Source organism: Conger conger, chromosome 1 (genome assembly GCF_963514075.1).
Source record: "Conger conger chromosome 1, fConCon1.1, whole genome shotgun sequence".
NCBI lineage: Eukaryota > Metazoa > Chordata > Actinopteri > Anguilliformes > Congridae > Conger > Conger conger.
Window position 1 is genome coordinate 78,673,350 of NC_083760.1, and position 17,632 is coordinate 78,690,981.

Consider the following 17,632-nt stretch of genomic DNA (forward strand, 5'->3'; position numbering starts at 1 on the left):
AGCGCACGTTTCCCCTCCTGAACGTTCACTACCAGTGACGTGTATGCATACGCGTTGGCTTCTCACACACGCATTAGTCTCTCTATCAGTAAATACCAACCATGTGTTCCACTGTTGATAGAGCCAAGACGTGAATGTGACGTCACCACTCCTGCAGTTTGCTGCTGTAACAATGCCGGTCTCCACTCCCGATTACTCTGACAACTTTAAACTGCACAGCAGCGCCTTGTAATGTCTCCATAAAGACGTTTAAAAATAAATAAAGACGTTTCACTCCTAAGCACAATAAAGACCCCCCTCTGTTTTGTAATAAGCGTACTGTCGCTGAAGAGCCCGAATGTGCTGGAGGTCTGGCATGGCCTCCACGTCACGGGGCCGGTGAGCACGGTGCGGGTGGAGGGTGAGAGAGGGAGAGAGAGGGAGAGAGAGGGAGAGAAGCGAGTGATGAGAGGAGATAGGGGACAGAGGTGGCAGCTGACGGAGGGAGAGATAGAGGGAGAGAGGGGAACGAGGTAACCCGAACAGTTAGGAACAGAGCAAGAGAGAGAGGCGAAGCAGAAAGACTCTCAGAAAAACAGGAGAATGTTTGACCACCAACCAGCGGCACAGGTAGGCAGGCGGTGTCAAATTTGTATAACTGATGGGATAGTATTAAAGCTCGTTTTATAGCACTTCTATGAATAGAGATTAATAAAGATTATGAATCTATTTATTGGCAGTTAATGATCATTGCACTATTTTAACACCCATTTTAACACTTAGGAAGCTGAAGGCGACATGGTGGCAGTAATGTTACTGTAGTGCTCACCTGTGTATTAGGTCAGTCCAGGACTTTTCTGATTTCTGATTGTGAGATGCGCTTCTACCAGGTGGATAGATTTCAGGGGGTACTAAGTGATTGTATTTTAGTTCCTTTTCCTTTATTTGGGCAATGTCCCTTTTTGAGAATTAAATTCACAACACCGTGCCCTCCATAATGACATATTTTGTCTTGATTTGGTTCTGTACTCCATAATTTTAGATTGGTAATAAAACTTTGCAAAAGTGCAACATTTAAATACTTTTTTTATGCATTTTGCTTTCACCATGTTTTTATACATAGCCTTCCCATTTCAGAGCACCATAATGTTTGGGACAAACGGCTTCCCAATGGTTCAGCTGCTTCCTCTGTGCAGCTATAAGAGGGTTTTCAGAATCTAGTCTTGACACTTGATAGGTGATCCAAACTCCTAGTTAGCCGTGAAAACAGGATGGCCAGGTTACAGTTTGCCAAAAAGTACCTAAAAGAGCCTGGGAAAAGGACAGAAGAGACCAAAATTCACTTGTGTCCTGACGGCAAGAGCGAAGTGTTGAGACCAAAAGGAACTGCCCAGGATCCAAGGCATACCACCTCATCTGTGAAATATGGTTGTTATGGTTTGGGCATGGTACTGCCATCACTTCAGTGATGATGGAACTGCTGATAGCAGCAGCAGAGTGAATTCTGAAGTGCATAGAATCTTACCTACTCAAATTCAAGCAAATGCTTGAAAAGTCATTGGATGCTGCTCTGTCGTAAAGCATAGCAAGACAATGAGCCTCATGCAAGAACATTTTCATATTCTTATAAATTTCTCTTACTTTGTTCATACAAAGGGCTCATATGAGTATGCCACATCGGATTCAACAAATGTACCTAACTTTAGACAACTGTCCTCAATGAAGTTATAATACAGTATGCACAGTACTGTATGTGGGTTCTGTTGGATAGACGGCCAATGGGATCAATATGAACAAGGGATGACTGATACCTGATTGAGTAGACGGCAGTTCATTTGTTTTTGGAAAAACAATATGGCGGACCGTTGATAAACTTTCTCTGAAAACATTTTAGGTTAGATATAAGCAATGTAGTTGCTGAATCTTGATTCATATTTGATATGCAATGCCTAGTTTGAAAGTTTGATCCAAATTCTGTGTGACAGGGGAGCTGTGCTGACTTGCACTACAAGGTTCTTGTTTACATGACCCATACAGCAGGTCGGTGCTTTGATTTACCAAAGAAAAAATTCTAAATAAGAGAAAATTGGTGAATGCGCCGAGTTCTCTTAAATCACTTGTTTAAGCGATTTGATTTCATATGAGTGGGCCCAATGGTCCAAAACATACTACTAAAGCCACAAATTAGTTTTTCTTGGCCAAATAGTTGTTAATCATCTGATCTGCATCCAATCTGAACATGCACTCCATGTGCTGAAGAGGAAAACCTAAGGCAAATAGCCCCCAAAACCTGCAGGAGCTGAAGAGACAGTACATGCCTGACAGAGCATCAGCAGGGGAGATATGCAGCACCTGGTGATGTCTGTGAATCACAGACTTCAAACGGCCATTGTGGTCAAAGAGATATGCAATAAAGTGCTGCACATGAATACATTACATATGTATGAAGGGGCTATGTATAAAAAGTGCAGTCATTTCTCAATGGTGAAACTAAAATGTATAAAAAGTTTAGTAAAAGCTGAGAATATGTACTTTACATTACATTACATTACATTATTAGCATTATTAGCATTTGGCAGACGCTCTTATCCAGAGCGACGTAGAGTTGATTAGACTAAGCAGGAGACAATCCTCCCCTGGAGCAATGCAGGGTTAAGGGCCTTCCTCAAGGGCTCAACAGCTGTGCAGATCTGTGCCTACACCAGGGATCGAGCCACTGACCTTGCGGGTCCCAGTCGTTTACCTTAACCACTATGCTACAGGGCGCCCCCCACTTTGACCGCATTATTATTTCCTTCAAACATAACATTGTGGAGTACAGTGCCAAATTCAGTAACTATGTATTTGTCCCAAACACTACAGAGGACAATGTACAGTATATCAAAAAAACCTTTTTTTTTCTTAATACCATGTAAAATTCCTCTCCTGGGCATAGATTTTCGTGTGTAAATGTATTTCAGGAACTGGGATAACAGTTCCAAAAAGAAATCTGTTTGCAACATTTAACAATCTCTGTCTGCCCCCCACAACCCCACCCTCACCCCACCCCTGCAGCCTGAGTCTGAGCAGGAGAAGCCCTGCCACTGGGGGCAGGATCGCAGGGTCCTGCTGGGGCTCACCTGCTCCTCCTTCATCTCCATACTGCTGGGACTGGTGGTCTATTATCGCAGCCGTTCAAACACGGCTTGCCCATCAGTGATGCCCTGGCAAGGTATATCCTCGCATTATCCAGAGGAATTTTTTATTATTGCTTTGAAATAATTGCGATGTCGGCAGTATGGACCTCATACGCCCCCTCTCTCTCTCTCTCTCTCTCTCTCTCTCTCTCTCTCTCTCTCTCCTCTCTCTCTCTCTCTCTCTCTCTCTCTCTCTCTCCCTCTCTCTCTCTCTCTCTCTCTTTCTCTCTCTCTCTCTCTCTCTTCCGTCCTCAGCCCCGCCGCCCTGCCTCTCCTCTGCCTGCCAGAAGGCCGCAGCGCGACTGTCCACCGCCGCGGATCCCTTCGCCCAGCCCTGTGACTACTTCCTGGCCAGCTGCGGGGCAGAGGGGCTGGCGGCCACCTCCAGGAGGAGACAGAGAGGCCAGCAGCTCGCCCGGGGAGAGAGGGGTCTGGTGGAGAGGGCGCCGGGCGAGCCAGGGAGAGTGGTGCATTTGGACAGAGTTACAGATGCTCTTCCTTACAGTGTAGCAGACAAACAATCTCTGTTACAAGCACTAAGGGAGATTTTGGGTAAGTTTTTGTGTGTTTTGCTTGACTTTTGTTGCTATTTTGTGTTGTGTCCAACTTTTATGTTTTTTTTTCGTTTTCTTTTTTAGTATCAGTATTCATAATGTCCTGGTCTCCCCATTTGTCAGAATCTCCAGACAGGCCGAGCTCAATGAACTCAGCAGAGCAGAAAGTGCGAATGTTCTACCGCAGCTGTATGAACACGAGTGCAATAGAAAGAGTTGGGTCAGAACCGGTTCTGAAGCTCATACGGAAGGTGACTGTTCAGCAGGAAAAGACAACACACTTTGATGGAAATGTATTGGCTTCTCTTTAGTGAATTTATTTTAAGAAGTTGTGTGTAGCACAGAATGTTTGAGATGGCAATTAACCATATATAAGAAGTAAATCTCACTCTCTCTTTTTCTCGCTCACTCACTCACTTTCTCTCTTTTTATTTCTGTCCTTGTGATTTCTGGGAGTTGATAGTTTTCTGTGCCTTGTGCTGTTTTGTTATAGTGTTACAATAAAGGTGTGTAAAGGTCTCTTTCTCTCTCTCTCTCTCTCTCTCTCTCTCTCTCTCTCTCTCTCTCTCTCTCTCTCTCTCTCTCCACAGCTGGGGGGCTGGGCAGTGTCTGGACAGTGGAATCGAACCAGCTTTAGCAGTACCCTCTCCCGCCTGATGAGAGAGTACTCCACTTTTCCCTTCTTCAGTGTCTATGTCGGCAAGCATCGGAATGACAGTGACTGTAGTGACAGGAAGTACATACAGGTCAGTGAGGCTGCTGCATTGAACTGTTATACTACATCTTATACTACAATTTACACCTGTAAAAATCACCATGATTGTCATTAGGTTCTACAGGTAGGCTGGCAAGGAATGATGTCCATTGCAGCTTGCTTTAGCCTGTTCAGACGGGGCTAAATGTCAGTGTAGGTTGTTCTGTTGATGTTGGTTAGCATAACAGGGGACCGAGTTAGCATGAAACCACTTATTTATGGGATGCAGGTATCAGCAAAGGAATGTTAAATGAAAGCTTGTCCTTTTTCCATAGATAGATCAACCAGAGTTTCATATTCCTGTGGAATGGGACAGTAAAAAAAATAAATCCAAAGTGACACATCCGGTAAGACTCTTTTAGTGATAGTGCCTTGTCAAGATACACAAATATATCAATATACAATTTATGATGTTCTTCAATATTGCCTTTGTAGTTTTGTCCTTCCATTAATTTGAGTCGGTTAATTATTTGTGTAAAATAAAGCATAATAAGTGTAATAATGGTAATAATAATCATAATAATAATAATAATTATTATTATTATTATTATTAAATATTTATAAATATTATTATTATTAATCTATACAGTATTTACACAGTATTATTTTTATATGCATGTTTATTTATATATGTTATTAACAGTAACTATGTGGTTATGTTTACAAGTCATACCAACTCTCTCTCTCTCTTTCTCTCTCTGTCTTCCATCCGTCGCTCCCTCCCTCCTCCAGACCCTACTTCAGCTCCTCCATTTACACCTCCAGCTGCTGGGTCTTCTGGGCGTGCCGTCCAGCAGCACTAACCGCCACACGGGCATGTTCATGCAGCTGCTCTCTGAGCTGGCCCTGGCCACCTCCCCCCTGCCCCACCGCCTGCAGAGACAGCTGCTGCACCAGCGCCTGACCTTGAGGGAGCTTCAGGTCCGAGTGCCCTCCCCTGCCCCTTTCCACCTCCTCCTCCACCTCCTCCTCTTCCTCCACCTCCTCTTCCCCCTCCACCTCCCCCCTGCCCCACCGCCTGCAGAGACAGCTGCTGCACCAGCGCCTGACCTTGAGGGAGCTTCAGGTCCGAGTGCCCTCCCCTGCCCCTTTCCACCTCCTCCTCCACCTCCTCCTCTTCCTCCACCTCCTCTTCCCCCTCCACCTCCCCCCTGCCCCACCGCCTGCAGAGACAGCTGCTGCACCAGCGCCTGACCTTGAGGGAGCTGCAGGTCCGAGTGCCCTCCCCTGCCCCTTTCCACCTCCTCCTCCTCCTCCTCTTCCTCCCCCTCTCCCTGCATCCGTCTGTCTGCTCGACACTGTCTGTGACATAACACGTTTCTGTTGCTCTCACCCACCATTGTGATAAGTGTTAATTTATTGTGTCAGCGCATATTCCTTTCTGTGTTCCTGTTGCTTCTGTTATTTGCCTAATACTTTTAACCCCACGACTGGTCCATTTTCACAGGCTGCTGCCCCTGCCATTGATTGGCTGGGCTGTCTGCGGGCGACTTTTCACCCGCTCCCTGTCAACCAATCTGATGTTGTCATCCTCCACAACCTGCCATACATCATGAGCATGTCCAAGACCATCAGCAAATGGCGCAGTATGGAAAGTGATAGGTACAATGATGAAAGGTCTAACCTCAGCCCCAATTATACTTTTCGGTGCAGAGAGGTGGCCTCTACCCAGTACCCTGCATCAGTGTATAACATGTTTAAGTAGGTCTGTTTTTACAATATTTCTTTGCTGCTATGACCTGACTGTAAATATGAATCATGTTGTTATCAGTTGTAGTAGCATACTGGGTTCAGTCCTGGGCACTGCGCTGCTCAAAATAATTTAACTGCATTGCTATTTTGACAGCATAGCTGCAATTAGAAGATATCAGATTATGCCACAGTGTTGAGCTCATTAGAGCTGAATGAATCTCGCTGCCTGATATGATATAAGAAAGGAGGCTGTAGTTTAACTGTACCCAAAATTTCTGATTAATTATGTATTAGAGTTGTCAGCTGCAGGCGTGCGTTGATACACTGTGCAACGGCTGGGGAATTCACAAGATAAACAAGACAGGGAACTTACAATATATACGGATCCATTTTCAACTGAGCAGTCGGGTGTTATCGGGTGATATCCTTAAATCCAGGAACTGCCCCAACTGCATTTGTCCTGAAATTCACAACCTAGATTTATTACAGTGTACTGTGACCCTCTTAAATAGCCCCCCCGTCTCTCTCTCTCTCTCTCTCTCTCTCTCTCTCTTCTAGTGGCCCACTCCACACCTTTATGATCCTCAGCCTCCTACACAAGGTCACACCTGCTTTGAGCTCCAAGTTTATTGAAATACAAACAATTATGTCTGTCCAGCTCGGAGACACATTGGAAGTGAGTACCAAGAAGTCAACAAGGGTAAATGGGAGTTGCGGTCTTTTATGTCGGAATGCCCATTCCATGTCATAATAGTCTTTGAAATGTAACCGCCTCTAATCTTCTCAAGGCCATCCCCCACTGGAAGAAGTGTGTTTTGGAGGCAGAGAAAGGATTTGACACCGTGTTCTTCAGCTTGATGAAAGAGAGAGTAGGAGAAAAAGAGGTGAACACAAGGCTGGGGTGCCACAGGTATCAGAACATTTTCTAGAGACAATGGATTTTGAGCATGGAAATTCAATTCTGTACATGTTTTTGCTTTTTTGCTTCACTAGGCAGAGGAGGTGATACAAGATGTGTATTCCTCCCTGAAGTCCACATTATCCATGCTTAAATGGAGAGATGAAGAGTTGCACTCATCTGTTCTGAACAGGGTAAAATTTATGGCCATTACAGAAAAAAAAACCCTGTTTTGTTTTAACTATGTAAAACATGCTGTCTACATGGTGAACCCAAAATGCATTAAAAAAAATACCCTTTAATAAAAACTGAGAATCTGCACTTTAACCAAATGTGATTGTTTGATTACAAATCTAAAGTTGTAGAGTACAGGGCCAGATAAACAAAAAATATTTATTTGTCCCAGACATTATGGAGGACACTGTATGATATAATATTAATCATGATATACTACATAGAACATGAATCACTCTTATTACCATTTACACTACTTATAATATGAATACTAATTACCTCCATGTTTCTTTTGTTCATAGGTTAGTTCACTTACTCCAAGACTTCCAATTAACAACGCAAAAATAGACCAACAATATTCAGAGGTAAATATCTGTGTTGACTGCTACTACTGAGCCGAGTAATATGATTTCTGGGTCCTTCTCAATGTTATAGTCGCTGAAAGTGGTGATCTCTCTTTATCTCTCAGGTGGTAGTCAGTGAAGATGATTATTTCTCCAACTATCTGCAATCTCTCGCTCTTCAACAGAAGAGAAGAAACAGACTATTCTCTCAGACAACAGCACTTGATATGTGTGTAGAGACTCTGTGTCTGTGTGTGTGTCTTTGAGTTTGTGTGTGCGTGTGTGCTTGCATGGCTGCTTGTATGTGTGTGCATGTGTATTCATGTCAATATTGAGCAAAATTGCATGTATTCACTAAGGTTCCATATGCATGTGTTCTCATTCTCAATAATACAGCCAATGACTTTAGATTTTGAGTTTTTATTTACTGTTAAATTGAATGAGGAACAAGCGGATAATATTACATTTGAGCCCATCACAAATGTCAACAGACATTACTCAGAGGAACACAGGGTGTGCCTTTCACTTCAGTTCTACAGTGGTGTGAAAAAGTGTTTTCCCCCTTCCTGATTTCTTATTTTTTTGCATGTTTGTCACACTTAAATGTTTCAGATCAAACAAATTTAAATATTAGTCAAAGACATCACAAGTAAACACAAAATGCAGTTTTTAAATGAAGGTTTTTATTATTAAGAGAGAAAAAAAATCCAAACCTACATGGCCCTGTGTGAAAAAGTGATTGCCCCCTAAACCTAATAACTGGTTGGGCCACCCTTAGCAGCCACAACTGCAATCAAGCCTTTGCGATAACTTGCAATGAGTCTCTTACAGCGCTGTGGAGGAATTTTGGCCCACTCATCTTTGCAGAGTTGTTGTAATTCAGCCACATTGGAGGGTTTTCGAGCATGAACCGCCTTTTTAAGGTCATGCCACAGCATCTCAATAGGATTCAGGTCAGGACTTTGACTAGGCCACTCCAAAGTCTTCATTTTCTTTTTCTTCAGCGATTCAGAGGTGGACTTGCTGGTGTGTTTTGGATCATTGTCCTGCTGCAGAACCCAAGTTCGTTTCAGCTTGAGGTCACGAACAGATGGCCGGACATTCTCCTTCAGGATTTTTGGTAGACAGCAGAATTCATGGTTCCATTTATCACAGCAAGTCTTCCAGGTCCTGAAGCAGCAAAACAGCCCCAGACCATCACACTACCACCACCATATTTTACTGTTGGTATGATGTTCTTTTTCTGAAATGCGGTGTTACTTTTATGCCAGATGTAATGGGACACACACCTTCCAAAAAGTTCAACTTTTGTCTCATCAGACCACAGAGTATTTTCCCAAAAGTCTTGGGGATCATCAAGATGTTTTCTGGCAAAATTGAGACGAGCCTTAATGTTCTTTTTGCTCAGCAGTGGTTTTCGTCTTGGAACTCTGCCATGCAGGCCATTTTTGCCCAGTCTCTTTCTTATGGTGGAGTCATGAACACTGACCTTAACTGAGGCAAGTGAGACCTGCAGTTCTTTGGATGTTGTTGTGGGGTCTTTCGTGACCTCTTGGATGAGTCGTCGCTGCGCTCTTGGGGTAATTTTGGTCGGCCGGCCACTCCTGGGAAGGTTCACCACTGTTCCATGTTTTCGCCATTTGTGGATAATGGCTCTCACTGTGGTTCGCTGGAGTCCCAAAGCTTTAGAAATGGCTTTATAACCTTTTCCAGACTGATAGATCTCAATTACTTTCTTTCTCATTTGTTCCTGAATTTGTTTAGATCTCGGCATGATGTCTAGCTTTTGAGGATCATTTGGTCTACTTCACTTTGTCAGGCAGGTCCTATTTAAGTGATTTCTTGATTGAGAACAGGTGTGGCAGTAATCAGGCCTGGGTGTGGCTAGAGAAATTGAACTCAGGTTTGATAAACCACAGTTAAGTTATGTTTTAACAGGGGGGGGCAATCACTTTTTCACACAGGGCCATGTAGGTTTGGATTTTTTTTCTCCCTTAATAATAAAAACCTTCATTTAAAAACTGCATTTTGTGTTTGCTTGTGTTGTCTTTGACTAATATTTAAATTTGTTTGATGATCTGAAACATTTAAGTGTGACAAACATGCAAAAAAATAAGAAATCAGGAATGGGGCAAACACTTTTTCACACCACTGTATATGTACATCATTGTACTCATTCATTCTGTGGCAATGCAATGACTTCACTCTTTTATTTCTCCCATAAGCTTGTCAAACCATCCATCCCTTTCCAGTGAGGAGATAAACATTCCTTTGGGGCTGTTTGTTCCTCCATTCTTCCATCCCTCCTACCCCAGGTACCATTATTTTGGAGATTAATGCTTACACACTTGTTATTGTCAGCACTGCTGTTGTGACAGGAACTATCAGTAATCTTGACTGCATCCATAGAATTCTGAATTCTCTTTGAATACGCTTTTATTGATGTTGCCTTGTAAGACTGCTTTGCATTCACTTTAATTCACCCTTATTAGAAATATGCAATTTTTTAATCAGCCATATTCACTGTTTTGCAGGGCTGTCAACTATGGAAGATTGGGAACCTTGATGGCCCAAAAAATTCTACTCCTCCTCCTGCCTGACAGTAATCTAATACTTCTCTCTGTGTTCTCTGTCTGTTTATGTTATGATAATGACTATTGTGCCTCTTTCTTTACTCTCCAACTGATATTTCTCCCTCTCTGTGATTCTGAATTTGGAACTCTCTTTTCACTCTGCTTTTATTTTTCTGTTCATCTCCCTCTGTGGCTGTTATTCTGTCTCTTACGCCAGCCCAATATATTGGCAACAGAGTACTACAAACCATATTTATGATCAAGGCCTGGATTCAACTGGCGTTTCTCCTTAACTTCAACTCTGAAATAAATGCAAGTGCTACTTTTATCCACAAGCAGATTGGCAAATTAATTTAGATGATTACACATTATAAACAAACACATTCCTATTTATGAGGACTTGCGTTTTTTCCTCCCAATTCAATATTAAGAACAAAGGATCAACACACATCCGTAGGGGCCTGATTTAATAAGACATTTTCATAAAAACCTTTTATGCCAAACCTTTTGTTTCACGCAAAACTTATAGCACCACCAATGATTGGCGCAAAACAAATACCTTGGCTTTCCATATGCTAAAAGCTTCTGCACTTGCAAAAGGTCTTAGTAGTTCACGCCCATGGTGAACTGTAGTTCTCGTAGCTGTAGTGTGATTGCTGAGTGAATGCGTGCTGTGCTGATGCTCTCTCTACCTGCAGTCCAGTCCCAGAGTGAGGCCCCACAGAGAGTCAGTGACTGTGTGTGGGCACACTACCTCCGTCTGACTGAGAGCTTGCACGGGACAGACCCTCCCCCACTCACTCCAGCACAGCAGCGAGAGATATGGCTTCAGCACACTGCTCTCCACATCGCGCTGCAGGTCAGAATCTCTGCTGCATGGGCATCGTACACAGCTGATTGGCCCATATCTGAACCTGCATCTTTCTTCACTTTGTTTCTCTGACTTTTCTCTTTGTTTCTTCTCTGACTCCTAGGCCTATAATCAGAGTTTGCTCAAGTGCCGCGGTGACAGTTCACTTTCTAGTCTGTCTTACACTCATCTGTTCCTCACCTCCTTTGCACAGGTATGGAGAAAGAACATAAGTAAATGGTAAAGGGTTGGCATTTATATAGTGCCTTTATGGAAAGCGCTGTACAATTGATGCTTCTCATTCACCCATTCATACACGCACTCACACACCAAAGGCGACTGGCTGCCATGCAAGGCACCAACCAGCTTGTCAGGAGCATTTGGGGGTTAGGTGTCATGCTCAGGGACACTTTGACACTTCGAACCGGCAACTCTCCGACTGCTAGATGACTGCTCTTACCACCTGAGCCATTGTCATCATGTTCTTTTGCTAAATTCTTTGGTGTAGAGAAAAGCCATAAGTAAGGATTTTGATGTTTTTTGGTGTGGTGTCTGAAGTATATTTGAGCCTCTTGTTTCTGAAGTAAGGTTTTACAGTGTATTTCTGGACACCTACACTGTCCACCCAAACTCTTTAACTTTAATGGCTTTCTGAAGAGGAGATGTTGTACCTGCTCTTAGATGCCATAAAATACATCCTAATTCTTTACATTGTAAAAATGTACTCTCTTAATTCAGATGTTAATTATTGTTTTTATTATCTAATTTCAGAATGACTGCAACTCTCATCCATCCAATGAGCACTTGCCCTTTGAGCCTTACTTCCTGGTAACTGTCATCTGTATGAACTCCGACCTTTGCCCAAAGCGGATGAATTGCTCCCACAATTTCCACCAAGGCATCTCACAAAACTGCTGATGTTCAGCTGAAAAAATTATGTCTCCTGTAAATATATACAGGAGGGAGGGACACCATTAACGTGGTTAAATATGCTCATTATTCTGGTGGATCTGAATCGGACTGAATGTCTGGATTAACAGGACAGAACGATATTAATGTCATCAGTATATTTTTAAGGGGCCCAGTGCCATATGTTTTCATGGGCTCAGAATTCCTGACAGCGTCTCTTAACATATCATGTCTGGGATAGGTTTCCCTTACAAAAAAATAGCTGCAGTTCTAACTGTAATTATTGCAGTATTACTGCAGTATTATGCACTATTGTTTTTTTTTTTTAATATTTATATCAGCATTACTGCAGTTATGATGCAGTTCACTACTTCATATGCAATACTCATGAAGTAGAACTCTTTTGTACCCCCTGGTGGAAAATGCAGCTATGACCAGCTTGAAATACCAGCTATCAGCATATCAGCATGTCAACATAGCTTGAGCTGTTTTTTTCAGCAGGGCTGTATTCTAACTGCATTATGTTGCATTGTACTTCAGTTAAACTACAGTATTACTTTGCAGTAGCTGCTGTAAGTTTTTGTAAGGGTTCCTTGAATGTATGCCTGCAGCTGTGGTATGAATGTGGTAATGATGTACCACTCAGTGTTTGTGTGATTTTTATGAATCCTTTAATGTCTATGCGCGGTTATAAGTCTGTTAACAGCTACGATATAGTGATATACCTATGCTCTAGTGCAGTATTATGAGGCTCATTTAAACTGTATGGTAGTCAGATATGAGACAGTGTGTGAGTGAGTCCATTTAGATAGAAACTGTGAATGAAATGAAATGTTTCTATATACCATAGATGCCTTAGATTTGTGATAGATATTATTATAAGGTATTTTAACACCAATATGTTTATTGTCTCTCCTGGTAAGTTTTGTTTTGCTAAGTGTGACCGGGCTGTACAGAAACTGTTGGACTTTGGTCCATTAAAATGATATAAAATATGCATTTCCATAATACATTTTATAGTACTGAAATAAAGCAAATACTTGTGTGCAAGTGTTGTTTTGTGAAACCACAAATGGTAAGCACATAACCTCAAGTGAAATTATCATTCCAGAATATCGTAAAGCTATGGGCGGCCTATAGCGTAGTGGTTAAGGTAATTGACTGGGACACACAAGGTTGGTGTTTCTAATCCCGGTGTAGCCACAATAAGATCCGCACAGCCATTGGGCCCTTGAGCAAGGCCCCCAACCGTGCATTGCTCCAGGGGAGGATTGTCTCTGGCCTAGTCTAATCAAGTGTAGGTTGCTCTGGATAAGAGCGTCTGCCAAATGCTATTAATGTAATGTAACTATGAATCTAACTCCAGTAAAAGTCTTTCATAATTGTTTTAACCCTCCTGTTGTGTTCACCTCCTGCCCCTTACTTTAGTGTTCCCGGTCAAATTTGACCGGTCTGTTTTAACTGCTCTTAAATGAACACAAAAACCATTTATCACCACCAAATTTTTATTTAACTCTCTTTAGCTGTGAACAATGTCTCAGAGTCCTGGTGAACATTCCAAAATGAACATGTAATGTGAAAAAGAAATGGAAAAACAAAGACCAAACTCCTCAACATGAAGTTGTGTGTGTGTGTGTGTGTGTGTGTGTGTGAGAGAGAGAGTGTGTGTGTGTGTGTGTGTGTGTGTGCATGTGAATTCATGCACATGAGTGGCATTTGACACTCTTTTCAGCAGCTCCTGACCAAGAGCATATGATGTGAAGAAGTTGTCACGTGATATTATGCCCTTGGAGACCGGTTGTCATGTCCAGCACAACACGCATGCCCTGGTTTTTTTCGGCCCTTCCAGTACTGGGTTTCCCAAGTATACCTGCATATTCCAGGCATAGCTGCCCCTGAAGTCACATGCCAGTTTGTCATTTCGTCAGCGGACGGGTCGTGTATCTCTGTTATCGAATCGATTAATTCTAAAGGACATGAAACTGTTGTAAGGACATAGTTGCCCGGAACATAGACCTGCCAGACTCTGCATCCCACAGACTTTTTGTAGCCTCATTGTTTGAGCGATATACTCCTGCTAAAATCAACAGACCCATGTAGGCTTGGCGTCTACCAGGTCAATTTCTCTCCAGGTGTCGCCAAACACATGCTTCCCCTCCAGGTTTGTCATCTCCAGTATAATTCCCTCAATGGACTCTGGTAAAAAGAGTTGGAAGCTGGACTTGATGTCATCCACATGAGATGTCACATACCGTGTTGGCCCTGGTGTCATCTTTATGATGTTTTCCACTCTCGCTCTACTTCCTTTGTCCTGGGGGGATGAAGACCAGAGCAAGTCTCCACTCTTGGACTGGAATGTCTCCTCAGGTGCCTGTTCTTCAGGCGCCTCTCCCTCTCCATCTGTTGACTGGTCAGTCTCCTCAAAATCTGGATCCAAATCTGTGTTTTCCACTTCCGAGACATCCTCCTCTATCTCTGTTCAGTGCCCTCTTCATCGTGTTCGAAAATTATCTCCAGAGCCTCTCTGACAGATAACCGCTTGGTCAGTCGCCTACTCATTGTGCTCAGAGTAAAAGGTATATATATGGGGTCTGTGTGAAGATATGATACATTGATTAGTCTGGAAGGTGTGGTTCACGTGGGGGGTAGGCACAAAAGCACGGGAAAGAGATGGGTTCACATAACAGAGACCTGTCCAGTCTGTGTGAAGATATGATACATTGTTTCATCAGGAAGTTGGTTCACATAACAGAGATTGTTCAGTCTGAAATGTGTGTGTGTGTGTCTGTGTTGGGGTGGTGTGTATGGGGTGGTATGTATGGGGATGTTTTCTGATCTGATGGATGAATATAGTCTGGATACCCATTCATTTCCTATGGCGGTCACTTTTGACCGGGAACACCACAGGTGTAACAAGGTTGACTAAAACACTCAAAATTCAATGAAAGTGGTGATCATCACTTTTATATGTTCAAGTGCATAGTGTGGAGGATATCATGAGGCCTTGAGGCAATAAGATGTAAAACACAATATTTATGAGTGTTTTAAGTTGTAAATCGGTCAGATTTGACCCGAACACGACAGGAAGGTTAATTGCACTGACAATCGTGCACTGATAATCGTTTCGCCGCTGCAATTTCCAATTTATCATCCGATGCGTTAGGTGTCAGTGTTGTTGAATGCCATTCAAGTCTTTAGCCGGCTGGACTTCACTTCCCACCACCACTTTTGTTGATGACGCACAATTTCTCAGACGTCAAGTACTTTACTTCAAACAAGATGGCAGCGCGCTCTGGAGATAAACGTGGCTTGGAACATTTGGACGAATATGAACCTAAACCGGCCAAACAACAGCGAAGCCTTCACGAACGGATGTCGGATAGGCGCCTTGTTGTTGTTCTCGAGGGAGCGACGCTGGAAACCGTGAAGGTTGCTTTAATCGTCTGTTTTGGACTTGTATTTGCTGGCTGGCTTGTGTGTCTACGTTGGTCCTCCGCTAACTTGAAATGTCTACGTTTCTGACCACTTATCTTTACATGTGCAGAAAATATCACTTTCTGCTCATTAATCATGACAAGCTAACGAGCGTTTTGCGGCCGATAAAGATTGATGTTACACTTAACTGCTCACACACATTCAGTCTTTTACTCGAATGTATTATTAACAAGTTAATATTAACAATAAATATTTTGCCGTCTTATTGTCCTTAGGTCGGAAAGACGTTTGAGCTGCTTAACTGCGACCAACACAAGAGCATGATCATAAAGAATGGAAGGGATCCAGGAAGCATTCGACCAGATATCACACATCAGGTAACATTATGTCACGGACATGTTTTAGTGCTAACTACATTCAGTTACTCTTGATGCAGATATCATCAAATCTGCTGCTGGTTTTCCGCCCTCCCTTTATTTGGGAGTCCGGTCTGACCAATTAGTAGCCCGAATTGTTCAGCTAATTACGTAGAAGAAACGAAAACCACCAGCCAGGTGTTCAAATATGATGATAATTGTCTTAATGTGTCTTGGCTACCTAATTTAGGTTATATTAATTTATTGAAATGTCTCGTCATCCTTTGTGGTCTCTCTCTTTATCAGTGCCTGCTGATGCTGCTGGACAGTCCATTGAACCGCGCAGGATTACTGCAGGTGTATGTACACACAGAGAAGAATGCACTGATTGAAATCAACCCACAGACCCGAATCCCACGCACATTTGTTCGCTTCTGTGGACTTATGGGTAAGACGGTTCTCTTCAGTGGACTGTCATCTCTGGTGCTGTGATCACATTTTTTGAGCTGGAGTACCTGGAAAGAAGTGGGGTGCTTTAATTTTGGCAATGATGCTGGCTCAACCAACACCCCCTTTTCATAGCTCATCCTGACATGTTCCTGTCCACATCCCCCTCCCTTCAGCTGCTCGTTTGAACTCTCTCTCTCCTCCAGTCCGGCCTCTTCACCTTATTTCAGCTGCCTGTTTGAACTCTCTTCCTCTCCCCCAGTCCAGCTTCTTCACAAGCTCAGTGTGAGGGCTGCTGACGGGCCCCAGCGGCTGCTGAGACTCATTAAAAACCCGGTCTCGGATCACCTGCCCCCCGGCTGCCCCCGCATCGCCACCTCCTTCTCCGCCGGAGAGGCAGTCTGCGCCAGGACTGTTGTTCCCGAGGAGGGGCCTGCCACGGTTGTGATCGGAGCCTTCGCACATGGAGCGGTGAGTTCTCTCGAGGAGAGGGGAGGTTCTTGCTTTTTATGCTTCCTTAAAGGGGAAGGGCTCCTTTTTGTTCCGTTTGCTCTAGAGGATTTTTTTTCAAATGGCAAAAAAAAGAAAACAATCAAAGTGGAAAGCCCTGATCTGTCTAGCTTGCATGTTTCAACTGAGGGAATCCAGTCATTGACTGGATTGTTTTGATTCTTGTGTTGAATGTTTTCTTTCTAATTGATGGTAATTGTCTTTCCTTTTTACCCTCAGGTGAATGTGGATTACACAGAGAAGACCGTGTCTATCAGTAACTACCCTCTTTCTGCAGCCTTGACTTGTGCGAAGATGTGTTCGGCCTTTGAGGAGGTCTGGGGTGTGTTGTGACCTGAAGAGCTGCAGTAAATGGGGAGTGTCGTCTTGAGTATGGAGGAAAGGACACTGACATTGAGCCACGACTCAGGGGATGGATGTGTGCCTGGTGTTTTACAGAATACACAGTGATGTATTTTCAGTAGTCAGGATGGAGAGCAATTTACTTGGTAACTGAATGCTGAATGGGCTCCTGGCTCTTGTCAAAGCTATACATAAAATATGTAGATAAATTACTGTTTGTGTGGGTTTTTCTTCACAGGGGAAGCATTTCACTGTATAGGATTTTCATTTAATGGCAGTGCTATTCCTCTGTATAGTTTTTTTCTACAAAATACAAATAAACTCATTGTGATACCTCACTCTTATTTTTGTGTTTTCGTAGGCAAGAGATTGAAATGTATTGCTTGCTGTATCTACAGTGTAAAATTCTAGATAATTCAATGCAAAAATGTTTTAAAATGTGTCCCATTTTTAAACCCAGTTTAGAGTCACAAATTGTGCCTTGAGAAAATACTGTGCCACCTGCAGCTGCACAACGTGTTAATTCTTCTGGACAGGTGTATCTCACTGATGACATGGTGTGATCAGGTCAACGGTCTC

At 43.0% G+C, this 17,632-nt stretch overlaps 2 protein-coding genes across 3 annotated transcripts; both read left to right on the forward strand.

Moving 5' to 3' along the window:
• The first annotated feature begins 204 nt into the window (after window positions 1–204).
• Window positions 205–13,008, forward strand: kel (Kell metallo-endopeptidase (Kell blood group)). 2 transcript variants are annotated; one of them, XM_061255772.1, is made up of 18 exons: window positions 205–609; window positions 3,034–3,190; window positions 3,411–3,707; window positions 3,833–3,960; window positions 4,300–4,455; window positions 4,739–4,810; window positions 5,196–5,384; window positions 5,911–6,164; window positions 6,714–6,831; window positions 6,944–7,039; window positions 7,149–7,247; window positions 7,590–7,652; window positions 7,757–7,860; window positions 9,857–9,946; window positions 10,166–10,233; window positions 10,903–11,063; window positions 11,179–11,268; window positions 11,826–13,008. In XM_061255772.1, exons 1-18 carry the CDS (start codon window positions 583–585, stop codon window positions 11,970–11,972), a joined length of 2,316 nt encoding a protein of 771 aa, XP_061111756.1. In that variant the 5' UTR covers window positions 205–582; the 3' UTR covers window positions 11,973–13,008. The 2 variants fall into 2 exon arrangements, with proteins under 2 accessions (XP_061111756.1, XP_061111763.1); XM_061255779.1 differs by having other exon boundaries at window positions 5,911–6,065.
• A 2,173-nt stretch (window positions 13,009–15,181) lies between these two features.
• Window positions 15,182–17,391, forward strand: emg1 (EMG1 N1-specific pseudouridine methyltransferase). The gene is made up of 5 exons (XM_061262589.1): window positions 15,182–15,392; window positions 15,674–15,775; window positions 16,061–16,202; window positions 16,464–16,672; window positions 16,931–17,391. The coding sequence occupies exons 1-5, from the start codon at window positions 15,198–15,200 to the stop codon at window positions 17,042–17,044; spliced, it is 762 nt and encodes a 253-aa protein (XP_061118573.1). The 5' UTR covers window positions 15,182–15,197; the 3' UTR covers window positions 17,045–17,391.
• Window positions 17,392–17,632: the final 241 nt, after the last annotated feature.

Coding starts and splice junctions, on each gene's coding strand:
- kel (XM_061255772.1), top strand. CDS start 583: ATGTTTGACCACCAACCAGCGGCACAG. Junction 3,191..3,410: donor ATCAGTGATGCCCTGGCAAG/GTATATCCTCGC, acceptor TTCCGTCCTCAG/CCCCGCCGCCCTGCCTCTCC. Junction 4,456..4,738: donor GTGACAGGAAGTACATACAG/GTCAGTGAGGCT, acceptor CTTTTTCCATAG/ATAGATCAACCAGAGTTTCA.
- emg1 (XM_061262589.1), top strand. CDS start 15,198: ATGACGCACAATTTCTCAGACGTCAAGTACTTTACTTCAAACAAGATG. Junction 15,776..16,060: donor GACCAGATATCACACATCAG/GTAACATTATGT, acceptor TCTCTTTATCAG/TGCCTGCTGATGCTGCTGGA. Junction 16,203..16,463: donor TCGCTTCTGTGGACTTATGG/GTAAGACGGTTC, acceptor CCTCTCCCCCAG/TCCAGCTTCTTCACAAGCTC.